At 43.4% G+C, this 19,680-nt stretch overlaps 1 protein-coding gene across 2 annotated transcripts in view; it reads right to left on the reverse strand.

Moving 5' to 3' along the window:
- LOC139383038 (calsyntenin-2-like) overlaps positions 1 to 19,680 on the reverse strand; it is a 480,760-nt gene that overhangs the window by 64,960 nt on the left and 396,120 nt on the right. For both annotated transcript variants that reach the window (XM_071127332.1, XM_071127334.1), the window contains 2 exons: positions 16,409 to 16,666; positions 16,019 to 16,140 (listed from right to left, as the gene is read on the reverse strand). In XM_071127332.1, the coding sequence (XP_070983433.1) occupies positions 16,019 to 16,140; positions 16,409 to 16,666 (380 nt within the window). The remainder of the gene's footprint in view (positions 1 to 16,018; positions 16,141 to 16,408; positions 16,667 to 19,680) is intronic.

Genomic DNA, 19,680 nt, shown 5'->3' on the forward strand with positions numbered 1-19,680 from the left:
CACATAGAACACACCTAACCCAGACAACATAGATCCACATAGAACACACCTAACCCAGACAACATAGATCCACACCACATAGAACACATCTAACCCAGACAACATAGATCCACACCACAAAGAACACATCTAACCCAGACAACATAGATCCACACCACATAGAACACATCTAACCCAAACAACATAGATCCACAGTAACCACATAGAACACATCTAACCCAGACAACATAGATCCACACCACATAGAACACATCTAACCCAGACAACATAGATACACACCACAAAGGAAACATCTAACCCAGACAACCTAGATCTACAGTAACCACGAAGAACACATCTGGGGGGTAGGTTTATGACAGTCATAAATACCTCTTCCCCCCTTTTTCCTCTCTCTACCCTACTGAGGTTACATTTGCAAAACCCTTGGTTAACATAGAGAATCTGGGAACATCAGAAGGTGGGGGGAAATTAACTATATTCTGGTAATCTGACCAATGGAACATATGTGGTGGTACTTAATGAATATGATGTCAGTTCGGTTGTCATCTGAGACATTCTCATCAATGATAAGATGACATAAACTCTACAGTGGAAATTCTACACATCAGAGTTATCGTATTCACATGGAATTGTTGTTCAATTTAATTGTTTGAATATGAAAATATTTGTGATGGGATGAAATGTATTTTTTGCGTCTATAATGTGAGATTTGGGTTTTCATAAGATAGGGGCTCTGCTTAATCAGTGGCCCGCCCCTGTGAAGGGACATGGGCTATAAAACTTTTCAAACACGCCCTCCTCTCCCTTCCTATATAAGCCCTTGACGACAATATAACCTCCTGTTCCGAGGTAGTGAGGACGACGGTCCTATGTCAGAATGGTTCAGATAATAACTACAGAACGAAGCCAACATCAGCGTGAGCTTTGATTGCGAATGGTATGAACTTTGAACTCTTATTCACTACAGAAGTGATACCTCCTAGCCGTTGAGTTAGCAACAGCAGATGCAAACGAGGGTTAGGAAGGAACAGGCAGAGTATCCCGTCTATCACACAACGACGTTACTACAATGTAATAATTGACACCCAGAGACATTCTTCAAAGGACTCGGTTGGGCAACACGGCCTTCCATCTACCACCCAAACTACCGAAGCGCAGCTCAAAGTAAATATTTATTGCATTTTCTTTTTCTAAATGGGTGGTAATTTAGAATGCATAAGATACTGTATTTACGATAGCACAGCTTCTCCCTTCGTCCCTCAGTCTTCCCGCTCCTTCACTCAAACCCAGCCCCTTTTCTTTTGTGTAACAAGCTGTCATATCTGTTCCCGCCCGCGAGGTACGTTTTCCTTTATGACGTAATTTGTAATCAAGTTATGATTTAATTATATGTATGTGTAATTCTGTGTGATTAGTTAGGTATTTATTAAATAAATAATTTAACCCAATTTTGTATTGCTGATTCAAATTGTTAGCCAGAGTTCATGCAGATAACCAAGAATTTACAACTTTCAGATGAGACTGAATTAAGATGACGATTAATATTGACTGCTATTGATGTAAAATATTACTAGGTCTTTAAGAGTTTATTTGGAAGATAACAGCTCTATGAATATTCTTTCTTGGTGCCCGACTCTCTAGTTAATTACATTTACATGATTAGCTCAATCAGGTAATATTAATTACGGAGAAATTATTTTATAGAATAGCATGTCATATCACGTAATCCGGCATAGCCAAAGACACGACATCTCCCTTCCTCTCCCTTCCTCACTCTTCGTCTCTCTTCGTCTCTCTTCCTCTCTCTTCCTCTCTCTTCCTCTCTCTTCCTCTCTCTCTACATTTCTCTCCGTCTCTCTCCGTCTCTCTTCGTCTCTCTTCGTCTCTCTCTTCCTCTATCTTCCTGTCTCTTTCTCTCTCCACAATGTGCAGTGCTAATAGAACACATATCTCCACCTCCCTGTCATTTAGTAACCACATCAACACCATTCCACACAACTAAGAGGCACTTCTGCTACTCATAAAAGAGAGCGATTACATCCAGAAAAGCAAGCAATAGACAGAAAGAGGGGAAAAGACTGAGCCAGTGTAAGAGGTAGAGAATGATGTGTATAATAAATGCTGATTTCATCTCCTCTATATAAATGCGTGTGTTAGGGACAGAATGTGATTATGTGGAGGAAGCGGAGGAGGAGGCCTATATGAGCGATAAATAATGTCCCAGAGATAATGATAGGTTGTTGAGATAGATAGGAGAGTAGAGACAGACAGAGGGATGGAACACAGCAGTCACACAGGAAATGAAGTGGACTGGAATTACACTCAACATTACACCCAATATAAGCGACCATATATAGATTCTAAGATATATCCGTCCGTCTAATTATTAGTTGGAGGTGGGTGTCTTGTGGTGTACAATTGTTGTTGTTCAGATGTTTAACAGATACTCTACAGACATTGTCAGAGATATTAACACATGCCTCCACCTCAACCCAATAAATGCGTGCACTCTCTCCTCTCTCTCTCTCTCGGCTTTAGGTGTGTTACTGAAGTCACTGTGGAGGAGTTTCTGGTCGTCGTCGTAGGAGAGAAGGTAGGCTATGAAAATGTTGCTTACGTGTCGCGGATGAATAAAGTGTTGGTGGTGTTTCTTAAAGAAAAGCGTCTTGTTGATTGGATGGTTGAGAATGGCGTGCTTCTTAAAGGTATGTTTATTCAAGTTACGCCACGTTGTTCTCTGTCAACAAGGGAAATTATTTAGAATGCACCGCCGTTTATTCCCAATGAGCTATTGGAGCGCGAGTTATTGTGGTTTGGTAAGTTTGCAAGTACAATTAAGATTGTCCAGTGGGTTGCAAACACCCGGCTTTGAAACAGGTTATGTCGTTTTGGCGACAGGTATTTATGTTTTTGGACTCGGAGCAGACTTTGGAGTTTAAAGTCAAGTATGACAAGAGAATATGTATGGCTTATGCTAGTACGGGTAGTCAACAGTGTTTTGAGTGTGGGGATGTTGGCCATAAACAACATGCTTGCCCGAAAAGGGAGAAGGCGGAGGGAAGGGTGCAGGTGGTACTCGTAACGCCTGGGCCCACTGATGTAGGGAGAGGTGGGCCGACAGTGGTAGAGCAGCCACAAGTACCCGTTGCTGAGGAACAAGTTGTCCGTGTTGAGGGAACGGAGTTGCAACTTGTACCAGAGGGGAATGTTAAGCAGCAGAATAATATTGTTGTAGGAGGTAAGGACGTATCTGGAGAGCCATTTTCTCAGACTGGGGGGGAGATGCCCAGTACGAGTGATGGGGTACAGGAGGGGGATAATGCAGAGCTTGTCTACCAGGTAGCGGAGGAGATGCCTGGTACAAGTAATTGGGTACAGGAGGGGTTTCAGGTGGGGCTAGTCTCCCAGGTAGTGGAGGAGATGCTCCTGAGTGGCGCAGTGGTCATAGACACTGCATTCCAGTGCAAGAGGTGTCACCTGTTTGAATCACATCACATCACATCCAACTGTGATTGGGAGTCCCATAGGCCGGTGCACAATTGGCCCAGCGTCATCCGGGTTTGCCCGGATGAGGGTATGCAGTCATTGTAAATAATAATTTGTTCTTAACTGATTTGCCTAGTTAAATAAAGGTTAAATAAAACAAATGTAATGAGAAATGGGGTACAGGAGGGGTTCAGGTGGGGCTAGTCTCCCAGGTAGTGGAGGAGATGCCTGGTACGAGTGATGGGGTGCTAGTGGGGAGTGTTGAGAGGGATGTGGCAGAGAGGGGTCTGTGGCCTCAGTTGAGGAGGATCAGGAGAAGGGTATGGATATCTCTCTTGATATAATAGCAGCTGGTGAGTGTTACGTTCCCCAGTTTGTGTTGTAGTTTGTATATTTGCATGTGTTTTATTTCAGGAAATGGCTTCCTGAAATCCCTCAAGCAGCTGATTGGTCGACTCCAGGGCTAATTGGAGAGCTGACCCTGCCCCCTCGTCAAGACACAGCTGTCTCCAGTTACACATTCATTCTGAAGCTATATAAAAGCCAGTGTTCTGTTCAGGAGAGAGAGATTTGCTGGGAGGTCATTGCAGAGCGATTGTTTGTGATAGAGAGATTTGCTAGGAGGTCAATTGCATAGGGATTTTGCTAGAGATTTGCTGGGAGGTCATTGCAAAGCGATTGTTTGTGATAGAGATTTTGCTGAGGTCATTGCAGAGAGATTTTGCTAGAGGTTGATTTTGATGGGAGTTCATTGCTGGGAAGTTGGTATGTTTTGTGAGTTTGTTGCTCAGATAGAGCTTATTTGATGTACTTTGTTTCTTAGTTTGTTTGTGAAATTGTTTAATATTCTGTTTCATTTGTTCCCAGGGGAGAAGGGGAAGGCACCTTGGGAGTGCTTAGGCAAGAGGCCCGCGGGCATACATATACCCGTAGTATATTCACTGTCTAGGCACACTAGGTAAGATCTGGGCGGACCACCCCCTGTATTTTGGTTAGGGCACCAGGTGGTGCTAAATTAGGTAAGTAGTGGGTAGGCAGGTAAGATAGGAGAGGGGGGGCTTTGAGATTTACTTTCTTTGCTTTGATTCCGTCCAGCCCCTTTTCCCCATATTACCGTGTACAGGAATAAAGTCCTTGTAAAACGGTACCACATTCTGCCTCTTGTCATTCTTACTCGCACCTACAGTCCATACCTTTTTCGCTTCACGGAGAGTTTAGTTGTAGCAGGGTGTTGCGTTCCCTCTTCATAGAGGCGTGCGTAACAGTGAGGACTCAATTTATGATCTAGAGGAGGTAAATGGGTTCCTGGATCAGACATTTGGGAAATCTGTCATATAGGCAGATTTTTAAAATGTTGATAAGTTTGTGAGGACCGCTGGGGTTAGACCGCTGGGGTTAGACCATTTGAGTGAGACGGGGTTTCCCTTGAATAAAAGGAAGTGGGGAAGCGTGGTAAGGTTCAGAGAAAATGTAAAAAATGATGATGATCATGACTCATAGGGTGTTCTTCTCTCTGTCTGGTTTCTCTGTGGTTTCTTCTGCTTTTCCTTTCTCTTTTCTATATGGAGGTACTAAGGGTAGGTTATTTCAATATTAATTGGGGAAGGGACAGGAATATGAGAGCTTGGGTATTAGAAGCAATAAAACAAAAGGCTTGATATAGTTTTTCTACAAGAGATGGTACTAATTTTAGTGCTGGGGTGGCAGTGTTGTTTTCCTCAGACTTAAGGGTGAGGGTGGTATCTAAACTCAGCAAAAAAATAAATGTCCCTTTCTCAGGACCATGTCTTTCAAAGACTATTTCTAAAAATCCAAATAACTTCAGAGATCTTCATTGTAAAGGATTTAAACACTGTTTCCCATGCTTGTTCAATGAACCATAAACAATTAATGAACATGCACCTGTGGAACGGTCGTTAAGACACTAACAGCTTACAGACGGTAGGCAATTAAGGTCACAGTTATGAAAACTTAGGACACTAAAGAGGCCTTTCTACTGACTGCTCATCTGCATGAATGTGCCTTAGGCATGCTGCAAGGAGACATGAGGACTGCAGATGTGGCCAGGTCAATAAATTGCAACGTCTGTACTGTGAGATGCCTAAGACAGCGCTACAGAGAGACAGGATGGACAGCTAATCATCCTCACAGTGGCAGACCACGTGTAACAACACCTGCACAGGATCGGTACATCCGAACATCACACCTGTGGGACAGGTAAAGGATGGCAAAAACAACTGCCCGAGTTATACCAGGAACGCACAATCCCTCCATCAGTGTTCAGACTGTCCGCAGTAGACTGAGAGAGGCTGGACTGAGGGCTTGTAGGCCTGTTGTAAGGCAGGTCCTCACCAGACATCACCGGCAATGGGCATGAACACACTGTTGCTGGACAAGACAGGACTGGCAAAAAGTGCTCTTCACTGACGAGTCGCGGTTTTGTCTCACCAAGGGTGATGGTCGAATTCACGTTTTTCTTCGAAGGAATGAGCGTTACTGCACTCTGGAGCGGGATCGATTTGGAGGTGGAGGGTCCGTCATAGTCCGAGGCGATTTGTCACAGCATCATCGGACTGAGCGTTTTGTCATTGAAGGCAATCTCAGCATTGTGCTTTACAGGGAAGACATCCTCCTCCCTCATGTGGTAACCTTCCTGCAGGCATGACAATACCACCAGCCATACTTCTCGTTCTGTGTGTGATTTCCTGCAAGACAGGAATGCCAGTGTTCCAGCAAAGCGCCTGGATCTCAATCCTATTGACCACATCTGGGACCTGCTGGATCGGAGGGTGAGGGCTAGGGCCATTCCCCCCAGAAATATCCGGGAACTTGCAGGTGCCTTGGTGGAAGAGTGGGGTAACATCTCACAGCAAGGACAGGCAAATCTGGTGCAGTCCATGAGGAGGAGATGCACTGTATCTGGCCACACCAGATACTGACTGTTACTTTTGATTTTAACCCCCCTTTGTTCAGGGACACATTATTCAATTTATGTTAGTCACATGTCTGTGAAACTTGTTCAGTTTATGTATCAGTTGTTGAATCATGTTAAGTTCATACAAATATTTACACATGTTAAGTTTGCTGAAAATAAATGCAGTTGACAGTGAGAGGACATTTCTTTTTTTGCTGAGTTTACAACAGAGATTGTCAAGGGTTGGGTTTTAATGGTCAAGGCGGATATTACCTTGTTTTTTAAAATGTTTATGCTCCTAATGAGGGTACAGAGCGTATTGCTGTATTTGATCAAATAAAGGAAACCTTAAGACAGTGTGACCAAGAGGGGTGTATGGTTTTAGGGGGGGACTGGAACTGTACTGTGGATTTTACTATTTGCCTATCTGATCTATTAACGGAGTTTGACCATTCTGATATGTGGAGAGTAAGGAATGCAAAAGTTAGGCGTTACACATGGTTAAAAGTTCATGAAGGTCCTGTCAGTGCAGCAAGGTTAGACAGGTTGTATGTATCTGATCACTACTAAAGTAGTTAATGAAGGGGGTGTCAGTGCAGCAAGGTTAGACAGGTTGTATGTATCTGATCACTACTGCAGTAGGGTTGGAAGGTTAGACAGGTTGTATGTATCTGATCACTACTGTAGTAGGGTTGGAAGGTTAGACAGGTTGTATGTATCTGATAACTACTGTAGTAGGGTTGAAAGGTTAGACAGGTTGTATGTATCTGATCACTACTGTCGTAGGGTTGGAAGGTTAGACAGGTTGTATGTATCTGATCACTACTGTAGTAGGGTTGGAAGGTTAGACAGGTTGTATGTATCTGATCACTACGGTAGTAGGGTTGGAAGGTTAGACAGGTTGTATGTATCTGATCACTACTGTAGTAGGGTTGGAAGGTTAGACAGGTTGTATGTATCTGATCACTACTGCAGTAGGGTTGGAAGGTTAGACAGGTTGTATGTATCTGATCACTACTGTAGTAGGGTTGGAAGGTTAGACAGGTTGTATGTATCTGATCACTACTGCAGTAGGGTTGGAAGGTTAGACAGGTTGTATGTATCTGATCACTACGGTAGTAGGGTTGGAAGGTTAGACAGGTTGTATGTATCTGACACTACTAAAGTAGTTAATGAAGGGGGTGTCAGTGCAGCAAGGTTAGACAGGTTGTATGTATCTGATCACTACTGTAGTAGGGTTGGAAGGTTAGACAGGTTGTATGTATCTGACACTACTAAAGTAGTTAATGAAGGGGGTGTCAGTGCAGCAAGGTTAGACAGGTTGTATGTATCTGATCACTACTGTAGTAGGGTTGGAAGGTTAGACAGGTTGTATGTATCTGATTACTACTGTAGTAGGGTTGGAAGGTTAGACAGGTTGTATGTATCTGATTACTACTGTAGTAGGGTTGGAAGGTTAGACAGGTTGTATGTATCTGATCACTACTGCAGTAGGGTTGGAAGGTTAGACAGGTTGTATGTATCTGATCACTACTGTAGTAGGGTTGGAAGGTTAGACAGGTTGTATGTATCTGATCACTACTGCAGTAGGGTTGGACGGTTAGACAGGTTGTATGTATCTGATTACTACTGTAGTAGGGTTGGAAGGTTAGACAGGTTGTATGTATCTGATCACTACTGTAGTAGGGTTGGAAGGTTAGACAGGTTGTATGTATCTGACACTACTAAAGTAGTTAATGAAGGGGGTGTCAGTGCAGCAAGGTTAGACAGGTTGTATGTATCTGATCACTACTGTAGTAGGGTTGGAAGGTTAGGCAGGTTGTGTGTATCTGATCACTACTGTAGTAGGGTTGGAAGGTTAGACAGGTTGTATGTATCTGATTACTACTGTAGTAGGGTTGGAAGGTTAGACAGGTTGTATGTATCTGATCACTACTGTAGTAGGGTTGGAAGGTTAGACAGGTTGTATGTATCTGATTACTACTGTAGTAGGGTTGGAAGGTTAGACAGGTTGTATGTATCTGATTACTACTGTAGTAGGGTTGGAAGGTTAGACAGGTTGTATGTATCTGATCACTACTGCAGTAGGGTTGGAAGGTTAGACAGGTTGTATGTATCTGATCACTACTGTAGTAGGGTTGGAAGGTTAGACAGGTTGTATGTATCTGATCACTACTGCAGTAGGGTTGGAAGGTTAGACAGGTTGTATGTATCTGATCACTACTGCAGTAGGGTTGGAAGGTTAGACAGGTTGTATGCATCTGATCACTACTGCAGTAGGGTTGGAAGGTTAGACAGGTTGTATGTATCTGATCACTACTGTAGTAGGGTTGGAAGGTTAGACAGGTTGTATGTATCTGACACTACGGTAGTAGGGTTGGAAGGTTAGACAGGTTGTATGTATCTGATCACTACTGTAGTAGGGTTGGAAGGTTAGACAGGTTGTATGTATCTGACACTACGGTAGTAGGGTTGGAAGGTTAGACAGGTTGTATGTATCTGATCACTACTGCAGTAGGGTTGGAAGGTTAGACAGGTTGTATGTATCTGACACTACGTTAGTAGGGTTGGAAGGTTAGACAGGTTATATGTATCTGATCACTACTGCAGTAGGGTTGGAAGGTTAGACAGGTTGTATGTATCTGATCACTACTGTAGTAGGGTTGGAAGGTTAGACAGGTTGTATGTATCTGATCACTACTGCAGTAGGGTTGGAAGGTTAGACAGGTTGTATGTATCTGATCACTACTGTAGTAGGGTTGGAAGGTTAGACAGGTTATATGTATCTGATCACTACTGTAGTAGGTTTGGAAGGTTAGACAGGTTGTATGTATCTGATCACTACTTTAGTAGGGTTGGAAGGTTAGACAGCTTGTATGTATCTGATCACTACTGCAGTAGGGTTGGAAGGTTAGACAGGTTGTATATATCTGATCGCTACTGCAGTAGGGTTGGAAGGTTAGACAGGTTATATGTATCTGATCACTACTGTAGTAGGGTTGGAAGGTTAGACAGGTTGTATGTATCTGATCACTACTGCAGTAGGGTTGGAAGGTTAGACAGGTTATATGTATCTGATCACTACTGTAGTAGGGTTGGAAGGTTAGACAGGTTGTATGTATCTGATCACTACTGTAGTAGGGTTGGAAGGTTAGACAGGTTGTATGTATCTGATCACTACTGCAGTAGGGTTGGAAGGTTAGACAGGTTATATGTATCTGATCACTACTGCAGTAGGGTTGGAAGGTTAGACAGGTTGTATGTATCTGATCACTACTGCAGTAGGGTTGGAAGGTTAGACAGGTTGTATGCATCCGATCACTACTGCAGTAGGGTTGGAAGGTTAGACAGGTTGTATGTATCTGACACTACGGTAGTAGGGTTGGAAGGTTAGACAGGTTGTATGTATCTGATCACTACGGTAGTAGGGTTGGAAGGTTAGACAGGTTGTATATATCTGATCACTACTGTAGTAGGGTTGGAAGGTTAGGCAGGTTGTATGTATCTGATCACTACTGTAGTAGGGTTGGAAGGTTAGACAGGTTGTATGTATCTGATCACTACGGTAGTAGGGTTGGAAGGTTAGACAGGTTGTATGTATCTGTATCTAATCACTACTGTAGTAGGGTTGGAAGGTTAGACAGGTTGTATGTATCTAATCACTACTGTAGAGGGGTCGGAAGGTTAGACAAGTTGTATGTATCTGTATCTAATCACTACTGCAGTAGGGTCGGAAGGTTAGACAGGTTGTATGTATCTGATCACTACTGTAGTAGGGTTGGAAGGTGAGACATCACTCATGTGGGTTTCTCTGATCACCATAATGTGTCTGTTGATATTCACTTGTCCTGTCCACGAAGCTCATCACCTTGTTGGTACTTTAATGTTAAATTGTTACTTGATGTCATGTTTTGTGAAAAATGTTGTTTTGTAAAAAATGGAGGGTTACTAAATGGAATTTTGAGTCCTTCAGACAATGGTGGGAGGTTGGGAAGGCCCAAATACAAGTGTTTTGTCAACAGTATACTGCTCTGTCTCGTATTGAAGTTAAAGAGACTATCAGGGTCCTTGAACAGGACATCAAATCTATTGAATTGATGTTGCTCAGTCAGAATGACCCCGGACTAGTCATGAACTTACAGAGACATGAACTGAGGTCGTTTCTACATGAAAGAGTGAAGGGTGCCTTATTTAGGTCTCGCTTTGCTACCCTCAAGGATATGGATGCTCCTAGCACTTTTTTTATATACCCTAGGGCAGTCGACATTACAATGCAAACTGATGGTCTGCCTTCGTCTCCTGATGGGAAGGTGACCACGGATGACAGTGAAATGCACCAACATGCCGTGGACTTCTACTCTGCCCTCTATACGGCGGAGGTTTGTGATTCTCTGTGTACTGAACAGCTGTTACATGGACCTCCTCAATTGGGCCCCGAGCAGAGAGTTGATTTGGACTCTGACATTACACTCCAGGAGCTGTCTACAGCAGTTATGTAGCTCTCATCAGACCGAGCCCCTGGCATCGATGGTTTACCATCTGAGTTCTATAAGCAGTTTTGGGGGTATTGGGGGGGGGGGGGGGGGGGTTATGAAATGGTGTGTGAATCTTTTCATGAGGGTTCTCTTCCTGTATCCTGTCAACGTGCTGTGCTTTCATTGTTGCCAAAAAAAGGGGGATTTGGCTCTTCTAAAAAATAGCCGACCTGTTGCATTGCTGTGTGCAGAATATAACATTGTATCTAAATGTCTCTCAAACAGGTTGAAGAATATTTGGGGCTGTTAGTCCACAAGGACCAGTCTTAATGTGTACCTGACCGCACTATTGTTGATGTTTCTAATAATGTTCTAGCCATTTGTAAACTGTCTGATGTTAATGTGGGTTTAATTTATTTGGATCAGGAGAAGGCCTGTGACCATGTGGACCACCGGTACTTGTTCGTAACAATGAAGGCCTTTGGGTTTGGGGATGTTTTTTGTTTTGGGGGGGCCTCATGAATGGTGAAGGTGGGGGTGGTTAGAGTTGCCCCATCCCCATCCAAAGGGGTATCAGGCAGTGATGCCCAAATTCCGGGCTGTTATATTGTCTGGCAATTGAACCAATGCTTTGTTTTTTAAGAACAAGGCTTACTGGTTTCTCCGTGCCAGGGGTTATGAAGAGTCCCATGATTGCACTGTCTGTGTTTGCAGATGATCATCTGTTTTCAGATTATTTACTACAGGAGGTGAGGTTAAGGTTCTCTCAAACACTCAAACGGTGTATTAGGGGACCTCCTCAGCAAGAGTCAATTGGGGAAAGAGTGAATCGCTGTGGGCAGGTCAGCTTCAGACGGGGTCCGCTCCACGGCTACCAGGGGGGATTCAGTGGGGCAGAGAAGGGATGAAGACTTTGGGGGGTTTTCTAGGCTCCGATGTCTTTCAGAAAAGGAACTGGGAGGGTGTAGTGGAGAAAGTGTGTGCCAGACTGTCAAGGTGGAAATGGGTGTTACCCCAGCTGTCTTATAGAGGAAGGGTGCTGGTAACCAATAATCTAGCTGCCTCTACCCTGTGGCACAGACTAATGATTTTACAGCCACCGGGGTGTCTAATACAAGAGCTCCAGTGGACCCTTGTCAGAGAGAGATGGAGAGGAGTGGGGGAGGCAGAGAGAGATGGAGAGGAGTGGGGGAGGCAGAGAGAGATGGAGAGGAGTGGGTGGGGCAAGGAGAGAGAGCTCTCAGATCCTCTGTCAGAACAGGGGCTTAGGAGGACAGAGAGGGAGAGAGGAGAGGGAGAGGGAGTGTAGAAGAGGCCCTTCAAAGACTAAAACACACATGACAGAGTGTATGTGTGTGTGTGTTCTGTATGTCTGTGTGTGTGTGTGTGTGTGTTTGTGGTCTGTGTGTGTGTGGGTTCTGTGTATGTGTATGTTTGTTGTGTGTGTGTGTGTTCTGTGTGGCCAGTTGGTGCAGTCAACATTAAATCAAAGTTTAAAAACCTCCCTCTAGACATTGTCCGGGCAATACAGTGTTTTGTGTGTTTACATAAGGGAAATGTCCCCCAACGTCACCCAGACATAGAGAGGATGAAAACTAGAGGGAATTGTCTATAGGCCTAAAGCTTGCTGTCATTTACAAGGATGATTTGACGGTGATTAAAAAAACTAAATAAAAAACACCCCACATCAGCAAATCAGGAACCACAGATCGTCCACATCTAAATGGTGCCCCGAAGACATTCATTTTACTGAATCAACATCACATTTAAGAAAGATTGGCTCGACAGAAAATCGGTGAGAGAGAAATGGAACTCACAAAAATACTTATATTTCTGTCTCAAACACTCCCCCCCACGGTCTCTCTATCCCATTTCTTTCACCCCTCTCTCACTCTCTATATCTCTCTCTCCATCCTTGAGGCCTGCGGGCCTGATGATGTTTTGAGACATAGAAGCTCTGTTAATATGCTGTTGTGTTAATTACAATGTCACTCTCACTGACACTCTGCTTTTTCCTGACAGCAAGACTGGGTCCCGACAGCATATACTGGTCAAGAGAGGTCGTGTTTGTGTATGTCAGGAAGTCTAAACAGGTAGTGTTAACAGGTCGTGTTATCAGGTAGTGTTAACAGGTAGCTTTAACAGGTAGTGTTATCAGGTAGTGTTATCAGGTAGTGTTAACAGGTCGTGTTATCAGGTAATCTTAACAGGTAGTGTTAACAGGTAGTGTTAACAGGTAGCTTTAACAGGTAGTGTTATCAGGTAGTTTTAACAGGTAGTGTTATCAGGTAGTGTTAACAGGTAGCCTTAACAGGTAGTGTTATCAGGTAATGTTAACAGGTTGTGTTAACGGGTAGTGTTATCAGGTAGTGTTATCAGGTAGTGTTAACAGGTACTGTTATCTGTTAGTGTTAACAGATAGTGTTATCAGGTAGTTTTAACAGGTAGTGTTATCAGGTAGTGTTAACAGGTATTTTTAACAGGTAGTGTTAACAGGTAGTGTTAACAGGTAGTGTTAACAGGTATCCTTAACAGGTAGTGTTAACAGGAAGCATTTACAGTTAGCCTAAACAGGTAGCCTTAACAGGTAGTGTTAACAGGTATCCTTAACAGGTAGTGTTAACAGGTAGTGTTAACAGGTAGTGTTAACAGGTATCCTTAACAGGTAGCGTTAACAGGTAGCTTTAACAGGTAGCGTTAACAGGAAGCATTTACAGTTAGCCTAAACAGGTAGTCTAAACAGGTAGTATTAACAGGTAGCGTCAACAGGTAGCGTTAACAGGAAGCATTTACATTTAGCCTAAACAGGTAGCCTAAACAGGTAGTCTAAACAGGTAGCGTTAACGGGTAGCGTTAACAGGTAGCGTTAACAGGTAGCTTTAACAGGTAGCGTTATCAGGTAGCGTTATCAGGTAGTGTTAACAGGTCGTGTTATCAGGTAATCTTAACAGGTAGTGTTAACAGGTAGTGTTAACAGGTAGCTTTAACAGGTAGTGTTATCAGGTAGTTTTAACAGGTAGTGTTATCAGGTAGTGTTAACAGGTATTTTTAACAGGTAGTGCTATCAGGAAGTGTTATCAGGTAGTGTTAACAGGTAGTGTTAACAGGTAGCCTTAACAGGTAGTGTTATCAGGTAATGTTAACAGGTTGTGTTAACGGGTAGTGTTATCAGGTAGTGTTATCAGGTAGTGTTAACAGGTACTGTTATCTGTTAGTGTTAACAGGTAGTGTTATCAGGTAGTTTTAACAGGTAGTGTTATCAGGTAGTGTTAACAGGTATTTTTAACAGGTAGTGTTAACAGGTAGTGTTAACAGGTAGTGTTAACAGGTAGTGTTAACAGGTATCCTTAACAGGTAGTGTTAACAGGAAGCATTTACAGTTAGCCTAAACAGGTAGCCTTAACAGGTAGTGTTAACATGTATCCTTAACAGGTAGTGTTAACAGGTAGTGTTAACAGGTAGTGTTAACAGGTATCCTTAACAGGTAGCGTTAACAGGTAGCTTTAACAGGTAGCGTTAACAGGAAGCATTTACAGTTAGCCTAAACAGGTAGTCTAAACAGGTAGTATTAACAGGTAGCGTCAACAGGTAGCGTTAACAGGAAGCATTTACAGTTAGCCTAAACAGGTAGCCTAAACAGGTAGTCTAAACAGGTAGCGTTAACGGGTAGCGTTAACAGGTAGCGTTAACAGGTAGCGTTAACAGGTAGCGTTAACAGGTAGCGTTAACAGTTAGTGTTAACAGGTAGTGTTAACGGGTAGCGTTAACGGGTAGCGTTAACAGGTAGTGTTAACAGTTAGTGTTAACGGTTAGTGTTAACGGGTAGTGTTAACGGGTAGCGTTAACGGGTAGTGTTAACAGGTAGTGTTAACAGGTAGTGTTAACAGTTAGTGTTATCAGGTAGTGTTAACAGGTAGTGTTATCAGGTAGTGTTAACAGGTAGCGTTAACAGGTAGTGTTATCAGGTAGTGTTAAGAGGTATTGTTAACAGGTAACAGGGCAAATTGACAGCAAGAAGTTTGATTCGTTTTTAGCCTAATAACATTTAATTAAATAGGGAAAGTATGGTTCATCTACCCTCCAATCCCAGAATGTGTAATCTTGCCTTTAAAAACTCTTGCCACAGTCAGATTTGGGGTCAATTCCATTTCAATTCTAGTTAATTCAAGACTTACATGGACATTCCAATTCCAATTCTCTTCAATGGTTTTCAGTTACAAAAATGTCCATTTGAAGTTTTGTTTATTTTCAGAATTGACTGGAATTAAAATGGAATTGGCCCCAACCCTTGCCCCAGTTCTAACCAAGCTGGCTAATTTAGACAGAACTGGGCACAAAGGAGCAAGAAATAGACACAGGAAGAGTAACTAGATGACTCCAGTTGAGAGAGATGTGGAGAGACAGGCTGCCATGTCTTATCTAACTGTGTTCTGTTCCGGAATGTTACAGAACTTGTTCAGACAGTGACTCACAAGAGGTCAACCCCAGTCACAAGGTCACGCTCTGACCCCCTTTCCTTCCTCCAATCACAGCCAGTGATCTGTCCTCAAATTACCCAGCAGCCCCCGCACTCTGCCTCTCACCGACCCCGCCTCAGCTGCACGTCTCTTTTGTGCAAACAGAGAGCTGCGTTCAGGGTCTGGAGACTGACAGTTAGGGTGACCTAGCCGACCTTGAGACAGACTCACCTCCTCAGGCGAGAGGGAGCTGCTGCTGTCATACACCCACACACTGTACATGGACACACACACACACACACACGTCAGCCCGCTAGGCTTGGCCAAGAGTCAGTGTATCTCCAGACAAACATATCCTCACCGCCATCTCCTGTTCATCCCCAGAGGAAACGCACGCACACGCACACACACACACACATACACACACACTGGTGAAGGAAATCTTTTCAATATATAGATGGTCTTCATATGTCTAGGTCTAAAACGGTCTCAACTGCTCTGTGCATCGAGGCTTTTAGAGAGGTTCTGGGATGAAGGACTTTAGGTGTTGTGGTCAGTTCAGGCCATCTGAACATCACATCATGTTTCATAGACATCACACTCATAAGGACAAGTTGTCCCTCTTTAGTGGTACATTCCATTACAAATGAATATCACGGATGGACACAGTCTACTGTGTAGCCTACCTGATCCAGTTTCCAGTGGAACTCTGCAGGTCTGAAGGTGTCCACCTGGGTGAAGTCTCTCCGGAGCAGGAAGACCAGACGACAGTTATGGACGTAAAGGGAGTAGTGGTGTCTGTTCATCTCTGGAGAGGGGATGAGGAAAGAGAAGAGCACGTCAAGGTAACACAACTTCCCTAAAAGTACCACAATCTTTGACTTAAGACACCTTCTCTTAAGTGAAGGTAAACCCATTCATGTCAGTAGACCACACCCCTTATTGATAGGTCACACCTACCACCATTAGAACACATCCATTCAATGTTCCCGCCCCTCTCCACACAGCCCTTCCCAGTCTACTTCTCTCCCAGCCACACCTCTCTCTTCCCTCCAACTTCTTTCCCCTCTTCTAACCTGTCTTATCAGAGTTGCAGAGCAGGGTCTCTTTCTCCGCCCTCAGTCCAGGATTGGGTCCATGCTTCATCCACGTGGCGACTGTGAACTGATCAGTCAGGTTCTGTGGTACCACCTGGTCCGGAATCTTCGCCGCTTGCCGCCCGTCAAACCGGAAGATGAGGTCGCTGTCCCGCTCACTGTCCGTCACCAGGGACGCCGTCCAATTGGTGGAGGTGCTGGGGGCGGGGAGAAGGTCTGTGCTGCCCGACGAGGCCCCTGGGTAATTGTTGCCATGGGAACAGATAGGGAAGCCCAACAGCAAAGAAATAGAAATCAACACAGATATACAGAAGGTTCAGACTGACCTTGGCTATGATCACTTATGAACAAGCCAAACGCCCAGGCTTAATGTATAAATCGATGTTCAGAGATTGATAGTGGATGTGAGTATTGATTTGTGACAAATGAAACAGACTTTCAGAGGTAGGAGTGGATGAAAGACATCATAAGAAATGGCCATGCCTACAGTACATACTGCTTTATCTATCACCGTGGACACTAAGAAACCTACAGAACACAATAGTAAAGCAAAGAAAGAAGGGATGGCTGGAATTCATTTCATGTTCTGTGTTTATATCGAGTCATAATTCCCCACACAGCCAATCAGACAAGCTATTACAAAGAAGGAGATGTGATCCTGATGTGATCCTGTGATCCTGTGATCCTTTCACAGGAAAATAAAAACCGATCAGTCAAAACTCCTGTTAAATCCATTTATTCTCTCTCTCTCTCTCTCTCTCTCTCTCTGTGTGTGTGTGTGTGTTTTCTAAGCTCACTCCATCATTCTCAACATATTTTTTTCCTGAAAGATTCTTGTTTTGTTAATGTCTTCTTGATAAACATAATTCTCACCTTGTCACAGTGCTCCTCTGCAGCACTAACATGTCCCCACTAAGATACAGCTCTATTGACTTTTGTGCCCTCGCTACATATTCGTCGCCAGACCCACTGACCCACTGGCTCCAGCTCATCTACAAGTCCATGCTAGGTAAAGCTCCGCCTTATCTCAGTTCACTGGTTACGATGGCAACACCCATCCGTAGCACGCGCTCCAGCAGGTGTATCTCACTGATCATCCCTAAAGCCAACACCTCATTTGGCCGCCTTTCGTTCCAGTTCTCTGCTGCCTGTGATTGGAACGAATTGCAAAAATCACTGAAGTTGGAGACTTTTATCTCCCTCACCAACTTCAAACATCTGCTATCTGAGCAGCTAACCGATCGCTGCAGCTGTACATAGTCTATTGGTAAATAGCCCACCCATTTTCACCTACCTCATCCCCATACTGTTTTTATTTATTTATTTTTCTGCTCTTTTGCACACCAATATCTCTACCTTTACATCTGCATAATTGTAATTATTTGCCTACCTTCTCATGCCTTTTGCACACAATGTATATATAGACTCCCCTTTTTTCTACTGTGTTATTGACTTGTTAATTGTTTACTCCATGTGTAACTCTGTGTTGTCTGTTCACACTGCTATGCCTTATCTTGGCCAGGTCGCAGTTGCAAATGAGAACTTGTTCTCAACTAGCCTACCTGGTTAAATAAAGGTGAAATAAAAAAATAAAATAAATATAATAGTGAAGGTCTTAAGTAATGCCTTATTACACAGGCATAGCACATTAATAAATGGTTTATAACAGCTATGACACAGTGATGGTGGTACCTCCAAAACACAGCAAGGCTCCAAATAAACCACATTGATACAATATGATCCATCGCTCTGCTATATCTCTCCGTCCAGACAGACAATTGAAACATGCATCTGTTCATTTTATGCTAATAACAGGACATTAGAGTATTAATTCAGGTTTTTTTCCCCTGCCTGTCTTTAAAGTCTGTTTCTCCCCGACTGCTGTTCATGGCTGTTAGAGGTTTTGACTTGCAGTGATTAGATTCTGGGAGTAAATAGATGCGCGGTGCCCTGCCACCGCACCCACCACCATCGTCACCATCGCCACCACCGCCACCATCGCCACCGCCCACAATTCTGTTTGCAGATGTCTTTGTACATTATCTCAAATTGATTGTGCTTTAAAAAAGCAATTACAATTTATTCTATTTGGTATCAGATAATGATTATGGGAGGCTTTGAAAAGGCTCTTTAGCGGTAAACCATTCATACAGAGGGAACTGGGAGGGTGAGGGAGGGAGTTATCCATTCAGATAAGGGTCTGACGATGACTCCCTCCACCACCATACCTCGCTGTGTGCAGAATGAAAGCTTTAGCGGCTCCGTTAGAGCTGATGTTTCTCTGTCATGTTCTCTGCACAAACACGGAGGTGTAGACAGGCTCTTCACTGAGGAGACAGCTAGCTCAAGCAGCTAATACTTTCACTCTGTCACGTCATTAACAGCAGCAGAGCTTCATTTAACACAGCTTTACCAACAGACAAGAGAAAGAAGACCTGGTCTGGGGAGTTTAACTGGTGCTTTTATTAAGTTCTCTACAGTCTGATGATTTTTGGAGTAGCTCTGTTCTGTTATGCAACGAATATCTAATTGTAAATAAAGTGAAATGCTTTGACTAACTTATGGCCATTTATAGAGAAATACACTATACAGAAGTATGTGGACACCGCTTCAAATTAGTGGATTTGGCTATTTCAGCCAAACCCGTTGATGACAGGTGTATAAAATCACCCACACATGCCACCTTTCCAACAAGTCAGTTCGTCAAATTTCTGCCCTGCTAGAGCTGCCCTGGTCAACTGTATGTGCTGTAATTGTGAAGTGGAAACGTCTAGGAGCAGCAACAGCTCAGCTGCAAAGTGCCACACAAGCTCACAGAATGGGCCTGCAGAGTGCTGATGCACATAGCTCGTAAAAATCATCTGTGCTCTGTTGCAAAATTCACTACGAGCTCCAAACTGCCTCTGGAAGCTACGTCAGCACAACAACATTTCGTCGGGAGCTTCATGAAATGGATTTCCATCAGTGTTGTAAAGTACTTTAGTAAGAATAATTTAAAGTACAACTTAAGTCGTTTTTTTGGGGTATCTGTACTTTATATATATTTATTACTTCACTACATTCCTAAAGGAAATAATATACTTTGTTTGTAAATGATGCTGAGTGTTGGGAGTGTGCCCCTGGCTATACATTTCTTACGTCCGTTGTTGGAATGAGACCAAGGTGCAGCGTGGTAAGCGTACATCTTTCTTTATTTTGATGAACAAAAAAAAAAAGAGCAAAAAAAGATACACGACCGTCAAGTTCTGCAG

This window comes from Oncorhynchus clarkii, chromosome 24, assembly GCF_045791955.1.
Source record: "Oncorhynchus clarkii lewisi isolate Uvic-CL-2024 chromosome 24, UVic_Ocla_1.0, whole genome shotgun sequence".
NCBI lineage: Eukaryota > Metazoa > Chordata > Actinopteri > Salmoniformes > Salmonidae > Oncorhynchus > Oncorhynchus clarkii.